Source organism: Marmota monax, unplaced genomic scaffold (genome assembly GCF_021218885.2).
Source record: "Marmota monax isolate L192 unplaced genomic scaffold, Marmota_monax_Labrador192_F-V1.1 WCK01_AAM20220418_F8-fsc00052, whole genome shotgun sequence".
NCBI classification, from domain to species: domain Eukaryota; kingdom Metazoa; phylum Chordata; class Mammalia; order Rodentia; family Sciuridae; genus Marmota; species Marmota monax.
The window spans coordinates 5,480,597-5,497,744 of NW_026693473.1; the positions used below are offsets into that span (position 1 = coordinate 5,480,597).

At 40.0% G+C, this 17,148-nt stretch overlaps 1 protein-coding gene across 21 annotated transcripts in view; it reads left to right on the forward strand.

Annotated features, from left to right (window-relative positions):
• Positions 1–17,148, forward strand: part of Kalrn (kalirin RhoGEF kinase) — a 636,773-nt gene that overhangs the window by 388,901 nt on the left and 230,724 nt on the right. For all 21 annotated transcript variants that reach the window (XM_058583507.1, XM_058583505.1, XM_058583504.1 and 18 more), the window contains exons 22-25: positions 3,010–3,192; positions 4,413–4,531; positions 9,798–9,864; positions 10,419–10,528. In XM_058583507.1, coding sequence (XP_058439490.1) covers positions 3,010–3,192; positions 4,413–4,531; positions 9,798–9,864; positions 10,419–10,528 — 479 coding nt within the window. The remainder of the gene's footprint in view (positions 1–3,009; positions 3,193–4,412; positions 4,532–9,797; positions 9,865–10,418; positions 10,529–17,148) is intronic.

A 17,148-nucleotide genomic window follows, 5' to 3' on the forward strand; every position in this document is an offset into this window, starting at 1 on the left:
AGTGTATGTTGTATGTAGGAAGAAAGAAGAAACTATGTGGCTGGACCTCCCAGGACCTCAGAAAAAGCTGAATCACAGCCCCATTAGAAGAACAAGAAATGTGCCATTGTCTCACCTCTGGAGATGACAACTAGGATGTCACCTCAGACCAAGACCAACTTGAGCAGCCACATTGTCTGGTCTTCTCCCCGGAGCAGAGGATCAGGGATTTCTGCAGTGTCCACCATTTGAGGATTCAGCTTCCCTTTTCCTCCCCCATCTCCCTTCTGCATTTATACTCCTGCAACTCGCCACCCAAATCCTGTCTCTGCAATTCAAATCCCCAGAAAGATAACCTCAAATTGATCCAGCATTCGCTACTTTTTTTATTTAGACAAAACTTTCAGGCTAGGACATCTCAGAAATTACTGGCCACATACTGATTGGCAGCCTTCATGGGATAAGTTTTTGCCTCTTACCAGCTATACACAAGAATGTGGCAGGTCATGTGGTGCAACTGCAGTCACCATTGCCATCACTTCAGACTCTACTCTATGAGGTCATGGCCACAATGGTGTCTCAGTGGGCCAAAGCTGACAATTAATTCTTCCCACTGGAGACCCACAGCTCTTGCTGGTTCTAGCTCTACTCACCTCCACACCCAAGCTTTGCACCTTCATTCACCAGTTCCACCATTCAACATTTATGGTGTGCCTGCTCTTTTCTGGACACTGGAGATAGATAAACAAATATGATATAATACTCACCTTTTAGGAGTTCATGGTCTAATGAGGGAGACCTAAATAACTCTCCATGACATATACTAAAATACAGGCACCTCTATGTGGTACTATGGGGACAAGGGGAAGGGCCTTGTGTCTTTTGGGGAGGAAAGGAGATGAAAGAGGGACATTGCAATGAGTGGAAGGTGAGTAGAAGCCCTCACCACAGGGAGGGGCATGTGACATTCACCAGGTTGCAGTTTAGGGTCTTGGAGAACAGTGGAGATGGGCCACTACCTCAATAGCTGGGCCCTGGGTTAGAGCTTATCCACACTGCTTAATTCACTATTTGCTCCCTAGGCTCCTAGAGTATCTGGAATATTCTTGGCCACAAGCCACTCTCCTGATTGATGTTTTGATGCTTCAGGATGCAGTTTCCCCTGACGGAGCTGCCCTGGTAGAGCTGCAGCCACCTACTGGCTGCAAAACCCCATCTCATGAGTGAAATCACCTTACCAAGAGCAGAGAATATGTGTGTTTAGAATTTTACAAAAAAAGATTTCTTGATATAACAGCAAATGTTAAGCTCTGATTAAGTAAATAGCAAACAAAAAAAAAACACTCTTCATGAAAAAAATACCTAAATGCAATAATATATTATAGAAGTCCTTAGGATACCAGATTTCTTAATCAATTCCTGTTGCAGTTACTCTTCACCTTTTATGGCTGAGTGCTGTTTCTCCTATCCTCACACCCGCCTCCTCTCCTCCACTCCAAAGCACTTTCACCCTTGACTTCCAGCCCACTGTCTTGAGATAGGAGCGGCTTGGTGTATTAGAAGAGCCAGTGGAGAGCCAGCACCCCAGTCTCCCTGGCCATGTGGCAGACAGAGCACTCTGCTGGCCCTTCTAGGATTTCTTGGGAGAGTCAGTCTCCCATAGGAATTACTGTGAATGAGCCTGAAAAGGAGGGAGTAGGAGGGTTAGAAAGTGAAAACTGTGGAATAAAGTCTCTTCTGTCTTTTCTATTGCTACTCCAGTGACTTCTTGCCTCAGTTTCCCTCAAGTATCTAGATTATAGCATGATCAAAATTTTGGAGCTATTTTCCTCCAACCCAAAAGACTTTTTTCTTCTAAGAATATCATTTAAACACTCCTTTCTTTCCCTTAAAATTTTCAAGTTTCCCTGAAGATTTTAGACTTTCAAAATTGAAACTTAAAAGACATGCAAATGTTTACATCTCAATAAGCCTTCTATTTCCATATCTTATCTAATTTGAACCTCACCTTCCCATGAGACCTCTGCCACCTTTCCATGCCACTCTACCTTTATTTTTCCCCAATTAAAAATCCTTGTGGTTTTTTACTTCTAATTACATGATGCCTTGAGTAATAGATTTAACTATTCTTTGTGAAAACCTTGTCCCCTCCAGTGATTATAGTCTGTTTGGTGGGGAATGAACATCTTTTTTTCCTTCTTTTGTTTTCCCCCCAAGCCTGGCCCCACAGCTGTCTACATAAGGCTATAGACAGAGTAGATACTGAACAAATTCTTACTAGAAATGAAATTAACCCAGTACATGTCAGAGTTTTACCTCATTAGCCCTCTAACAGATACTTTTTAACCCTTTTTCTCCCTCCCTCTCTTTAATGGAAAATAAAGACAAGATCCTTATAGTAAAGGGGATAACATTTACCCTTAGGTCTTGGGTTGGATTTCTTTGGCTCTTAGCATGTGCCAACTGACATGATATTTTACATCCTACCTCAGGCCTGTACAGGGAAAGGAGAGAACCAAGAACAAAGGAACAGAGACAAACAGGTGCTATTGCTTACTAAGGATATGAATTTTGACCAGCCTTTAAAACTAAACCTCAGGTTTTTTCCATCTGTAACTCAAAGAGATCCTTCCTCCACGTACTTTATAAGATGCTTTAAGAGTCACATGAATCTCAGATGCACTGATAACATACTCTATAGACCTGTAAAGCCCACTACCTTACATTGATGGTAATAATGGCTAGCATTTATGGCTTACTGGGTTCTTGCTATGGTTACTGTGAATGCCTGCTATACTCTAGGCCCTGTTCTAAGCAGTCTGCATTATCAGCTTATTTATTATGATTCCCATTGTGTGAGTGCAAGAACCAAAGGACACAGAGAGTTTAAGCAGCTTGCTCAACCTCTCCCAGCTAGTGAATGACAGAGCCATCAGGCTGTGAGGAACCTATGGCTGTAGAGAGAAGGGGACTTGGGGTGAAGGACACAAGAATAATGTAATCCAGTAACAAGACCATCTTTTTGGGCAGCAAACCAAGGAGAAGGTGAAGCTTCTGATTCAGTTGGCCGATAGCTTCGTGGAAAAGGGTCACATTCATGCCACGGAGATAAGGAAATGGGTGACCACCGTAGACAAGCACTACAGAGATTTCTCCTTGAGGATGGGGAAGTACCGGTACTCCCTGGAGAAAGCCCTAGGAGTCAACACAGAGGTGGGTAGAGGGTGTTGCCTACGCGGGTGTCCCCATTCTCCCCCTCAACACCACTGTTCTCATCACCACAGAGGTAAAGAGCATTTCCAGAGAGTCCTTCTGAGCTGCTGAGCCCTGGGACACTTGTCTTGTGTGTTTTTTGAGTGAAGGGGGAAGGATCTTGCTAATCCATTCACCTCTAGCCCTTGTGGATAGTGTTCCATATAATGCAAAATTGGCTGGCCAAGAGCAGGACCTATTGCTATGCAGCAGAGTTTTTCTCTGTGTAGAGTTAACTGTTGACTTGAGGACTAACCCCTTTATTTTGGCCTCATTGGTATCATCTCTTACTCAATTATGTTAATCAGCAAATGATTAGAGCCCCTAGTATGTATAATAGCACTCTTTCAAGAATAAGGGGTAAAATTTGTACAAAGGCTGTTTGACATTTCAACTGAAAAATGGTACTATTTGCCATGAAGCAAAGGAAGACTGACTTTTAATATATTCTTTATAATAGGGGTCAGTACCCTATGAATTAAGAGATAAATACAGCCTAGCAATTTAATCCTGGGATTTCTAATTCGTAAATCTTTAAATAGGCTCATGCTCTGAAGCGGAGCAGCCTAGAGAGGGAAATGGCCAAACCACTATGAGTTGAAGTAGTTAACATCTCCCCCAGGCTCTAAACTGAATTTCTTCTAGAGGGTTCCATCATGCATAAATACCAAATGGTGGTTGAAATAAGTAGGGATGGGTAATTAGAAAGTTCAGTCATTGTTCAACCACTTAGCTTTTTATTTCCAAGGGAAATTGCTTGTTTAAATAAAAAATAGTTTGATTATTTTTCTTTGACAAATGAAACATGTGTTTTTGTCTTTATGTGTTTCTATTTCACATTATTTTGCTGGTGAAGAACCAATCTTGGACTAATTTATGACTCCGTATGTATGTTTAGATTTAATCAAGAACAAAGGCTTCTGGGACATAGATACATAATGTCTGTTGCTATGGATATTAATAGTAAACATTTGAACTGAACATTTTATATCTTTTTTATTTGAAAAGAAGAATTACCCCATGAAGAAGAGTGCTTGTGGGCAGATATTTGTAGGATTCCCCATCTTTTCATCCTCTCCATGATATCTTTCTGTTTTTCTGCTTTACTACCTCCCCGACCTCGGGTGAGTGATTTTTCTAAAGCTTCTCCAAGATGACCTCTGTGATCCTTCTGCATGTAGGATAACAAGGACCTGGAGCTGGACATCATCCCAGCGAGCCTGTCAGATCGTGAGGTCAAGCTACGGGATGCCAACCATGAAGTCAATGAAGAGAAGCGGAAGTCAGCCCGGAAGAAAGAGTAAGTGCCGTAGAGCTCCCACACAGCCACGGGCTCCTTGTGACTGGGCTTGGTTTTCACCGCCACCTGTCCTTTTTGGCAGCTAGGGTGTCCTTTTCCCCAGAGAGGGGTGGACAAGCATGATGCTTCCATTGAGAATATGGGCTCCCTGGAGGCTTCTCGGTCTCTCCCAGCTGCCTGGTGTCTGAGTCCTCTCCATGGATCAGGAACTTCCTAGGGTAACCTTCCTCCTCTTGGATCATCACATTTCCCTACGCAATGTCAGAACTCAACAGTGACAAAACCAGATGTTTTTTTTCCCTTCCCCTACAAATTTAGTTCTTTCTTTTAGTTTCCCAATTCTAGCCTCCCAGCCCTGAAACTGTGAAGGTAGTTTTGACTCATCCTTTCACTCCTTATGTTAATCCTTTCTTCAAAGTTGCTTTACATCTCTGCCCTTGTTTTTGCATCATCACAGACTCTTGTTGGCTATCCTCATCACCAGAAGTCTGAATTATCTGAAAAACTTGCCATGGTCTTCCCATGGCCAGCCCCTATCCCGTTTCCCTGCACAGTGATGCCAGATGAGCCTTACGAAGTGGTGATTTGTTGTTACTAATTCCAGCGTTATTCCAACCACCAACATCATCCAAACAGCCTTATACACATTTCTATCTACTTATCACTTCTCTCAGTAGCTATAATTATTCCCATTTTACAAATAAGAAATCATACTTAGGAAAGCCAAGCAACTTTTCCCAAACCAAACTATATAGAAGTAATCGAGACAGAATTTAAACCAGTTCTGACTCTTCACCATTCTGTATTCTGTGATTTATTTCTATTATGTCCCCTACTAGCTTCAAATTTCAAATGGTTTTATGTTGTCCCTTAGATAATGATCAAACTCCCCAAGGTACGATCATCTGGACTCACCTAAGTCAGTCTTATTTCAAAATTCTTCCCAATTCAAATGATACACTTCAGTCATATCCTTTCATTATCTCCTTTCAGGTCCACAAATAAGTTACATATTATTGTTCATGCAGTATTCTTGGCCTAGAACCTTCGTATTTTTATTTCTTTTCCCTTTCCCATTGGTTTAGTTTTTGTTTTTTTTTTTTGTTTTTTCCCTGCATGGTTTTAAAATTCCTTTTGTGTGTGTGTGTGTGTGTGTGTGTGTGTGGTGGTGGTGGTATTGAGTATACACTCAGAGACTCTTACCCTTGAGCTACAATCCCTATTCTTTTTTTTGTTTTGAGACAGGATCCTGCAAATTTGTTGAGAAGATTACCTAGAATTTGTGATCATCCTGCCTTAGCCTCCCAAGTTTCTAGATTGCACCCAGCAATGCTATTGATTCTTTAAAATACAGTTCATGTCCTATGTATCTATGAATTCTTTATATACAACTTCTGTTGTCATTGGCTCATTCCTTTCTGAACTTCTACACCACTTCTCTATACTGATTCATCCTATTCTTATCTAATTGATTTCTGAACATTTCTTTAACTAGATTATAAATTCCTTGATGACAAGAAATATGTTATACTGTCTTCAGTGAACAACTAGATTAAAAGAGTATTGAAGATAAAAAAAATGATCAAGAAAATCTTACAGGGTATCATTGGATACAGAAACTGAAACCTTTGAGAAAGGGTAAAAACTTATCTAAAATAAGTACCACAGTACCAGCTTCCTCACTTGAAGCTAAGGGATACAAAACTGGCAAGAAGAAAGCAAGGCACCCTTTTGGAGGCATTTAGTGCCAGGTAGCCCAGCCTATGACTTAGTCTAGGTATTCAGATTTCAGAATCTTTGCCTGGTGAGTAATAGAATTTTAAAAGGAAAGGAAGACATATCTAGATACTGGCCCAGTGAATGAATTGTGAAGGTCACATGTAAAACTGCCAACTATGTTTATTACCAGCTCAACAACAGCCTGGAGGAGCATCAGCAAGAAGACCCAGAGGATGCTGGCATTCAGACATTTTGGAAGAATCCAAAGTTGCTGAGATTTTTATTAAGTGAACTCTGTTTTCTCAGAATATGAATGATACGGGGCCAGAATCAATTTAGAGAACTGGGACCCATTTAACATTAGCTTCTGGCTCTGTTCTCTACATATAATCAGCTCTCCATTCTTGTGAACATCTTTCTAAGATGTCCCATATCCTCTGATTCAACTAACCATGGATCAGAACTATTCAGAAAAAAATTGTGCCTGTACTGAACATGTAGACTTTTTTCTTGTCATTATTCTGTAAACAGCACAGCATAACTATTTACATAACATTTACATTGTCTTGGGTATTATGAGTAACCTAGAGATGATTTAGAGTATACAGGAGGAACTGCATAGATTACACAAATAGTATGGCATCTTATAGAAGGGACTTGGACACCTGCAGATTTTGGTATCCATGGGGGTTCTGGAAGCAATCTCCTGAGGATACTGAAGAGGGTCTGTATTCAAAGTAGGCAAAACACATTTTACTTTTTTTAGTTGGTTGTGGGTAGCTGCTTACATAATTTCACATTAATCAAGAATTATTGATTCTTGGATGATATGAAACAATGCTGTTAATCTTAGTAACAATTTCTTGATACTCTGCTTTCTTTATGGTGGGGTTACAGAGTCACACATATGCAGAGACCTCTGGAGGGATTTGTGAAGAATATTTTGACAGACTCTAGTTGGGTGATGCTGGAAAAAATAATAGTGCATCCTAAGATTAAGAAGCTCTGCCTATTTTATTGTATCAAAGTGAAATTGGACAACAGCTTCCTTGGACCTGAAAAAGCCAAAGCTGGTCTGTAAAGCCAGAGATTGTTTCATTTGGGGAGTGCATATGGGGAAGGCTGCATGACAAAGGTGATTTAAACAACAGAAATGTGTTGTGTCAGACTTCTGAAGGCTGAGACTCTGGAACCAAGGTGTGGGCAGGGTTGGTTCCTTCTGAGGGCTCTGAGGGAGGGATCTGTTCCATGCCTCTCCCCTCAGCTTATAGGTGACTGTTTTCATGTTCCGCTGGTGTTCATCCTGAATCTGTATGCCTGTATCCAAATTTCCCCTTTTTATAAGAGCATCAGCCGTACTGGATTGGGGAGCCCACCTACTCTAATACTTCAGTGACTCTATTCCCAAATAAGGTCAAAATGAGAGGTACTGAGGATCAAGACTTCATGTAAATTTGGGGAGATACAGGTCAATCCATAATGTGGAAGGAAATGAGGAGATTACACTGGGCCAAACCCTCCTCCTGAGTTCTTTGTAGGACAAAAAATAACCAGAGGAGCATAAAGGATGGGTGGATAATAAAACAAAACAGGGGTGGGGGTAGTGGAGATAAATTATGCAGAGAGACAAGTAGAACTATAGGAAGCACATGGGGAGAAGAAAAGCACAGAAACTCAAGGCAGTGAAATCAAACACAACTGCTCAAAGCCGATCTGCTAAAGTTCCTTCTGATCTCCCTTCTTTCCTGGTTTCATAGCTATCTATAGGTTTAATCACTGAATATTTACAAAGCACCTCCTGTGCACCAGGCACTTTGCTTACATGATCTTCTTTAATCCTTGATGCAATCCTGTGTGATCAGCTGTTTTATAACTAAGAACCTGGGGCTTAGAAAAGCAAGTTCTAGTTCTAGTAAATGACAAAGTCACAATTTGGTTCCTGTTGTCTAATTCCCAAACAAACTTTCTGCTCTTCCAATAGTGTAAGAATAGGAAGATAGTGATTAACTTCTGAAAAAGGGACTTTTTTGCTTGCTGTGCTAGGGATTGAATTCAGGGTATCATGTATACAAGGCAGGAGCTCTATCATTGAGCTATACCTCCACCCAAAAGGGAATTTTTTTTTATCAGTCCTTTAATTTTAATAGAAAGGGCACTACTAGAACAATGTATTACTTTAAGTAAAACTCTATCAAGATAAAGTTTCAGGAAAAGTTGCTACTTATGTGGTATTTCTTGTGAAGTTTCTAGAAGGGGACAATATTTCTTAAAATCATCATGTGATGGAACACCTGGAATTAGGGGTTCTCATTATAAACTTTGCAAAAAACTGATATAGAAAATGTAAAATATATATATATTAATATTATGCTAAATTACATATCATATTCCAGCTAGTAAGCCTTATTTCTAATAAGGATTTGCTGAGTAAAAAATAAAATGAATATACTACACTGAAGGCCTGGATCATAAGTTTAATAATTGTCTAAGATCATTGTGTGACTTTGGGGCCTAACGAGGAAGGGAAATCCTCTCCTTAAAGATAAGTAACACAGACTTCTTTTTATGGTACCCAAAAGAGCAGTCACTTAACATTGTTAACTTAGGCTGAGCAAGCTCAGTTCTGTGTACACCAGTTTTTGATGCAAATAAATCCCACTGGAAATAATATCTACATATGTAATAGGATAGTCTAGATCAGAGGTCAGCAAATTGTGGCTCATAGGTCAATTTGACTCACTGTCTATTTTATATACCCTGTAAGCTGAAAGTTACTTTACATATTTAAATGACTGAAAAGTTCAAAAGAAGAATACTGTTTGGGTATATGTGAAAATTAGATGAAATTAAAATTTTAGTGTCCGTGAATAGTTTCATTGGAAAAGTTTTGTTAGAACACAGTCCACATATTTTTGTTAACATATATCTGTGGCTCCTTTCACGTTGTATAGCAGCAATAATGTCAGAGATTAAATGGCCCACAAATACGTATTCTCTGGCTCTTTACAAAAAAAAAAATTTGCTAAACCCTGATCTTTGTGATATATCGGGCATCCATGCCTAGCTTTGAACTTCTGTTGAAGTTTTCTTTCAGCCTAAGCCTGGTTTCACTTATGGTACTGGGTACTGTTTTGGTATGAATCTCTAAACCCTGCTGAACAGAATTCATTCTGGGAGCTGTAAGAGAGATGAATAAGCTGAGATTCAAGCAGTCTTTTTGGTGAGATTGCATACGAACAGTCCCTCATCTCGTGAATCGTGTGCACACATGCACGCACGCGCACACACACACACACAAGTGTGAGCATGTGCCTATGAACACAAAATCACAGTATTGGTGAACTAAAGGGAGAGAGACTATGGAACTGGCTGAGCACAAGTGGTGCTCCTATGGGTAAGAGTGACCCATAGGAGAGGGAAGGAGTTTTTGGATAAAGTAGAAAAATAGGACACTCAAGAATGATAAATGTGGGTTAGAGAAGTGAAGTTTGAAGGAAGGGAGGCTTTATATCTATAACTGACTGAAAGCCCATTTGTTTCCTTCTAGATTCATTATGGCTGAACTACTCCAGACAGAGAAGGCTTATGTCAGGGACTTGCACGAGTGCTTGGAGGTAAGTCTTGCAGTAATCAGTTCACACCTCTGTTAGAAAAATGACCTCCTTGCCATTGTCAAGTCCTCGAGAGTAGTTCAGTGCTCTTATTCTTCTCCCAAAGAGTAACAAATAAAAAAAAAAAAAAAAAACAGGGGAAATTTTTCTCCCAGAGCCAATAGTAATTGCATGAGAGTTTGAGCTAAACCCACACCCTCCCCCCCAAAAAAAGTATGTAAGGCATTTCAATTCATAATAAAAAGAATGACACATTCAATGAACTTAAATTGAGTCTGAAAATTCACACCCCAACACACATACACACATACTCTCACTCAAATCCACACACATTTATTTAATAAGTAACAAGCAAACTTGAGTATGTGCTTGCTAAAGTTCAGGATAATGGAACATTCAGGTTTTATTTCTTTCTGTTTTACTTATGTATCACTTCACTTTTTGAACTCTACATGCATTCCCAGTCCATGTCTCCCCCCATACATTTGAGGGCCTCTTTATTTGTCTGAATTTCTTGCAGTGTGCTTGCCAATGATAAAACTGTTGCTGTCTTCCAGACCTACCTGTGGGAAATGACCAGCGGCGTGGAGGAAATCCCCCCTGGGATCCTCAACAAAGAGCACATCATCTTTGGCAACATCCAGGAGATCTACGATTTTCATAACAAGTAGGTTGGTGGTGGTGCTGGGGTGTTCAGCGGAGCACTCCTGGGGCCACAAATACCAGACCACAAGCTTCCCAACAAATAGATCAAGGCCATTGACAAATCTTACTTGATACAGTCCTACCTGGTTAGTTCTCTAAGGCAGTTGCTGTCAGACTTCTTTCTCACTAACCTTTTCTTCTCAGTTGTCCAAACTTCCTAGAACAGAGTGAAGACAGGTGTCCAGTACTGCCCCTCCACAGTTATCCTCAGGGTCCTAGCAGGTAGCATTCTCATCTGCCCAATCAGAATGGTTACCATGCTTTGAAGGAACAAAAATAGCTTATCCTTTTACACCTGTGGGAATCCTCACATTAGAACTCACCTGAGGCTAATCGTCCAACATCATGGCCTTTGGGTTTCAAATTTCACTGATGTTTTATTTCAACCTAAATATTTCCCCATCCACAATTATTCCATCATCCCTACCCCCAACCAAACAACAACAGAAATAATCAAAATACAAGTACAACACATTTCTTGACAATGTATAGGGTAAAGCATCAATCAACACTGTATGTTTTGTTGGAAAAAAAAAAAAAAAAAAACATACAGTGTAGAATCATGGAGACCTTAAGCCTCACAGCCCATTTTTCCAGCTCCCAGCTTGTTGTAAGAATCTTTCCCAGGGCATACTAATCATGTATGGTGTAAACAGAGGGTCAGCAGGAACATGAGTATGATTAGTTATATGACCAACCAATGGAAATAACTGTTTCCAGAATGCTAGTAGAGAAGATCTTAAAACACAGGAAGAATACAGACATGAAGTCTTCTAGCTCTCAGGAGCCTGCTGTAGAGAAGGCTGAGTCAGACTAGTTAGGGATTTACTGAGCTAAGGTGTCGATGCTGGAGAGATGCTCCAAGAGTTCCTGAGGAGGCTGTGTGTACAGGTGGAGAGCTGTGTGGGGGCAGGACTAGCAGCATCGTCCAGTGGAGATTTCTGTGGTGATGGACATGTTCCACATCTGCATTGTCCAACATGGTAGCCACTAGATATGAATGGCTATTATAAGGAACTGAGTAATTTTATCTAATATTAATAAATTTAATTTTAAATGCCACAAGTGGAAAGTAATTACCATACTGGATAGTCCAGTTCTGGAAAATGAAACCTCAGTATGGCTTTGTGCCAAGAATGACCAAGAGGCCAGTGAGCGTTGGGTTCTGAAGGATCCTAGGTTCTGAAAGTTCTAAATAAAGGTAAGGAGTCACTCCCCTCATGATAAATGATCCCTGTTATGTCATCAAATGGCATCAGTTTAAAGAAACATAAATATGTAGCTCCTGTGACATGCTAACCTTGTCAGATTATTAAAGCAGGAAGCTCTATATGGGGGTGGGGGGGAAACCTTTTGACTTTCCAGAATACTTGATAAAAGTTCCCAGATTTTTTGAATCATAAACTTTAACACTTCCCATTTAGCTTGTCTGGAAATCTCCAGACACAGAAGTTTTCTGTCCTCATTCCTATCATTAATGCGATCCCAATAACTTCATTCTTGATCATTGATCCCAAATTCCATCATCTGAGCCCAGCTCAGTATCACCCCATTTCCCCCAAAATATCTGAGAAGACATCAGACTGGCACACGGTAAGTCATGTTATTTTGTCTGACTGATGGTCTCTAGGATTTAATCAACAAGTCTTACTTTCCCCATGATCTTCCCAAATGGACCAGGTCTAGAAGTCTCAGGATCACAACGTGCACTTCCTGTGAGCCCTGCTTTTGCCAAATCACTTTATTGGGGATGAAAATATTCATTTCAAAATTGAACAATTATAACAAAATATTTAGCACCACTATGCCTCTTACTCTAGTTTAATGATATTACTCTATTTATCCATGGTAAACAATTTTGTAGTTTTTTTATAGCTAAAAAATCTACCTACTAGTTACAAAATACAATGCTAAGAAATCCTTTAAAAATCAAACCATATAGAATATTGTATTCTGTAAAAGAAGAATCAGTAAAACTATCAACTACACAGCTACCAAGCACGTGTTACCTATTTAGAATATTATGAAGAGACATGAAGGAAATGAAAACCATACTTGGAGCAACAAAAAGAAATGTCATAAAGATTAAGTTTTTGTCTTTTCATAGAAGACCTTCTCTATCAGCCATTTTCCCTCTGGACTATGTAGTTTGTAAGCCCACAACAATTTGGAAACAACAAATACTGTAGAGAATCAAGAACTTGAGCAAATAGTTCAATGGTCAGCAATAAAGTAAGATCAGCAGGAAAGACAACAAATAAATGGCAAAAAATAAAAGGCAATAAAACAAAAACAAACAAACAAAAAAAAAAACCATAGTGGTCAGGGGTTGCTGGGTATTGCTGCAAAAGCATTCTTTATCTCATAAAGTCCAACACAACCAGTCTATTACAGTGTGGCATAATAATTGATATTAGTAATAACCCTGAATCATTAGTATGTTCTGCATTTAAAGCAAGAAACTCTATAATGTATTTAGAAAGCTATCGACCAAAAGAAACTAATGTTTTAAATTATCCACAATTTAAGGGAACATCCGAGGATCTCACTCTGTATATTAATTTCCTTTGTTATCTGGGGATTCAGGATTTACTGTACTCCTAGTGTATGCTTTCTACTTAAGCCAGACAGATTTTGATTAATGGAGAACATATGACACTCTAAAATTGTTAATAAATAAAAGATAAAATGCCAATTGGCCCAACTTAAAAAATCTAAGGGTTTTCAACTCCTTTAGAGACCATGTCTTTCACTGCATAACCCAATACCTGGCATGCAGTAAATGTTAGTATTTATTGGGTGGGTGGATGGATGGATGGATGAGCTAAAAATAAATTTACGTTTTGCAGATTTATGACTAATGCCATTCAAGTCATAATTCACTTTTTGCTTATGAAAGTCTCAAGACCAAGAAAAAAAGTAATACTCTAGATATTATTCTCCCCGCCCCATCACTACTAGAGCCTCCTAGACAAGCAATAGAAATTCTGGATGAAAAAGTATATAAGGAACTTTTTAATGGGAGGACCATGCAATTGTCTTAACACCTATTTATTCTTTAGGAATACAGTACTTTTCTGAAGTAGTCACTTCTTAACAGGAGAAACATCGAAGGAGTCTTTTTTAACTCCAATTGTTTGTATTGTTTCCAGAGTTGCAATTAAGTGTTATCAGAGAAACATACCCTTTCTCATTTCAGCTATGCAGCTCAGGTTATCTGCCTCTATTCCAGAGAGAATAGGTGAGAGAGGTGTGAGGGGGGACATTAGAAGATTGAGAGAGCAAGGATTGAGATTGATATCACCTGAATAACCTAATTAGCTGAGTCACTAGGAAATTAGCACCTAGACCAAGGACTATATGGTATATATGTAACATATCTCAGCTAGTTAGTATTAATCAATCTAAATCATGTCACTTGGAAAAATGGCATCCAAGTTTAGGTGTGTGAGTTATGGGTGTGTTTGAGTATGTATGATTTGTCTTAAGGACCTTTGACTTTATAGGTATTAAATGGAAAAATTGCCAAGCTTCAAAAATTCTGTAAAGAACAATTCATTATGTAGAATTTAATATCTACAGGCAGTGGCTTTGCCTCTGCCCAGAGTGGAGTGATACTTAGTTTCCCCCCCACTCCCCATTTACACTACATCTCTTTTCTTTACGACTGAACATAAAGATCATGAATTGTGCCTGCCTACACAGACTTACACCTGTTTCTATTGCATTTTGTAAGCCTTCCTGGAGCACTCAGCCAAAAAAGTGTACTCCCTAAATAGATCCCCAAAACCTAACCTATAACTTGTAATTATTTTTTTAAATCATTTCTTTTCACCTTGCCTTGATTATTGAATATGCAGTTTTGGTTGAAACAGCTTTTTACTTTAAATACTAAGAACTTTTCATTAAATCTGAGCTTCTTCCTTTTTAGTTATTTGGTGACATGGTGGTACATGAGTCTGAACAATAATATTTTAATAAAATCTCTATTGTGAGGTCTCAGAGAGTCCTCTCAATCATCAAATACATAAATCAAGTCCATTTATGGATAAGAAGACTGAGACCCAGAGAAGAGGCAGTGCCTTGCTCAGGGTGTGACACCTCCCTCCCCAGCTCATAAAGATCAAATTCTGCGGGTTTGGTCTCACTTCTGAGCTCTCTCTCCTAACTACTCCCTAGAGCCTCACGGTGGCTGCTTAAATGCAGCCAATTTGACTTGCAGCTAAACCAGCTTTTATGTGGATACTCAAATTTGAGGAATGTTTCCACCTATTTCTTCTATAACTATGTCAGTCAGGTCCCATGCACCTATAATAAACACCTGAAATATGTTATCATTAAAGACTGGAAAGGAAGGTTAGGGGCCAATAATCAAGTCCAGATGCCCCTCCTGCATGCTCTCTCCCTCTGGACGTGGCAGGAAGCTGTTAGGTTTAGCTTTTGCAATTAGTCACCACACTCCCAGTCTGGTGTTCTGGGCCTGAGGCTGAGGGAGCAGGACCAGAGCTCTATGAGGCTGTGCTGGGCACTCTGGTGAAGCCAAGGTCAGCCAGGAGCATGAGTAGGGCACAGTAGGGATGAAAACCAGTTTGGAGAAGTGGGATGGGGGGAGATACTCAGGTGAGCATCTGAACCAGGAATGTGTTTTGATCATCTTCCTAAGGTTTCCTCTTTGGGCTAGACCTTTGGTACTGGTGATGAATCACATCCAGGCTCTGTCTGACCCCTGAGTTCTAAGAACAAGGTACCGTTGATAAAGGAGGAGGTAGGGCAACCATGCAGTTGAAAGAAGTAAAGAAAATGGTCTCGGAGTAGAGAGAAAGGCCTCATAGAGGAGGGCATTCACCACTTAAATAATGGGTGGGATCTTTACAGACAGAGATGGCTTCCTTGGTGACAGGACAGTTGAACAAGAGCCCCCAGGGAGGAGAAAAGTGAAGTCTAGTAGGCAGATGAGAGGGGGAGGCAGTTTTTGAGGGAGGCTCAACTCCACCCTGGTCTCATCTGCCAGTTAGCTTATGACTTGTCACTTAGTGTCTGTGAGGCTGAGGAGGAAAGGAGGTGAAGGGTGGATATGTTGTTAGTTAAAAATGGTGTGAGTGGGGGTGGGGGACACAAAGGAAAGGAAGAGGGCTGTCGAGATGGGAAAATGGGGTGAGATGCCTAGACAAATATAAGAGAGCACAGTGAAGCGGGTGTGTGTTCAGGGGGAACGAAGAGAGAGAGAAGGATTGGAGGAGGGAAGAAGGGAGGAAAAGAGGAGGGAAGAAATAGTAGGGGGATGGGTTTCTGGGTAGGTTGATTTAGAAAGAGACACAAAATGGGCATGGTGGCGCACGCCTGTAATCCCAGAGGCTCAGGAGGCTGAGACGGGAGGATTGAGAGTTCAAAGCCAGCCTCAGCAACAGTGATGAGCTAAGCAACTCAGACCCTGTCTGTAAATAAAATACAAAATAGGGCTGGGGATGTGGCTTAGTGATCAAGTGCCCCTGAGTTCAATCCTCAGTACCAAAAAAAAAGAGAGAGAGAGAGAAGGAATGGAAGAAAGAGAGATGAGTATAGGTCCTAATGCAGTCAGGAGAATGATAAAGGTGGGTTTTTTCAAACATGTTTTATTATTAACCAAAAAGAAAAGAAAAAGAAGGAAAAAGAATCATACATTACATCCTGACATACACATGCTTATATACCACATTTAATAAGGGAATTAAATTTTGCAAAAAACTCCTTCACTGTGTGTGATGTACTGTGATATTTTCAGTTAAGTTAGGTTCCTTTTATTCTTCCTCCTCCTCTTTTTAAATGCTGGTTGTCAACCATAAATTGATTTTGCTATCCCTTGAAACAGTATGTTGACCCACAGCCAAACAGCAATGTGCTGGCTCCACCAGGTGGTGAGAAAAGGCAGTGTAGCTCACAGCCCCAGGGCAGGGCCACCCTGGCTGGGAGAGCAGCTGCCTTTTCCACACACCTCACACCCATGCTTAAAATACACATTTTCTATGCTTTTCCTCCACTCAAAAGCTCTCTGATATTAGTTTTATACATTTTTACATAAAAATCTCAGAACTGCTAGAGATAAAATCTGGAACATAATCTAACTCCCTTGTTTTCTAGAACTGGAATTTACAAATAGTTGTGACCTGCCCAAACCAATTAGTGACACAGCCAAAGAATCCAGCTGGCATTTTATTGATATTCAGGAGTTGAGGAAAGAGGAGATAGGAAACCTGTTATGATCTTCTTGGGCCCAATCCCACACTCTAAGGGATAACTCTAGGCCTTACACAACCCTTGAGAGCCCTATAAAACTATAGCTGTGGTCTTATTACTGTTGTTTATGTTTTCAGTAAGCTGTCAACCTTGGGCTGATAGTGGGAAATACCCAAAGGAAAGCAAAGTCTAAATTGGATAAGTCAAAGTAGTATGCTCAATTTGTATGGGTCAAAGTAGTGTGAATTTTAGTTGTACACATAGACTTCTTAGTTGCTTAACAATAACTTAATGGATATGAATAACATTAAATGTGGGATTTAATTTGTTTATAACATTAAACTTGGTGTCCATATGTATATATACAAA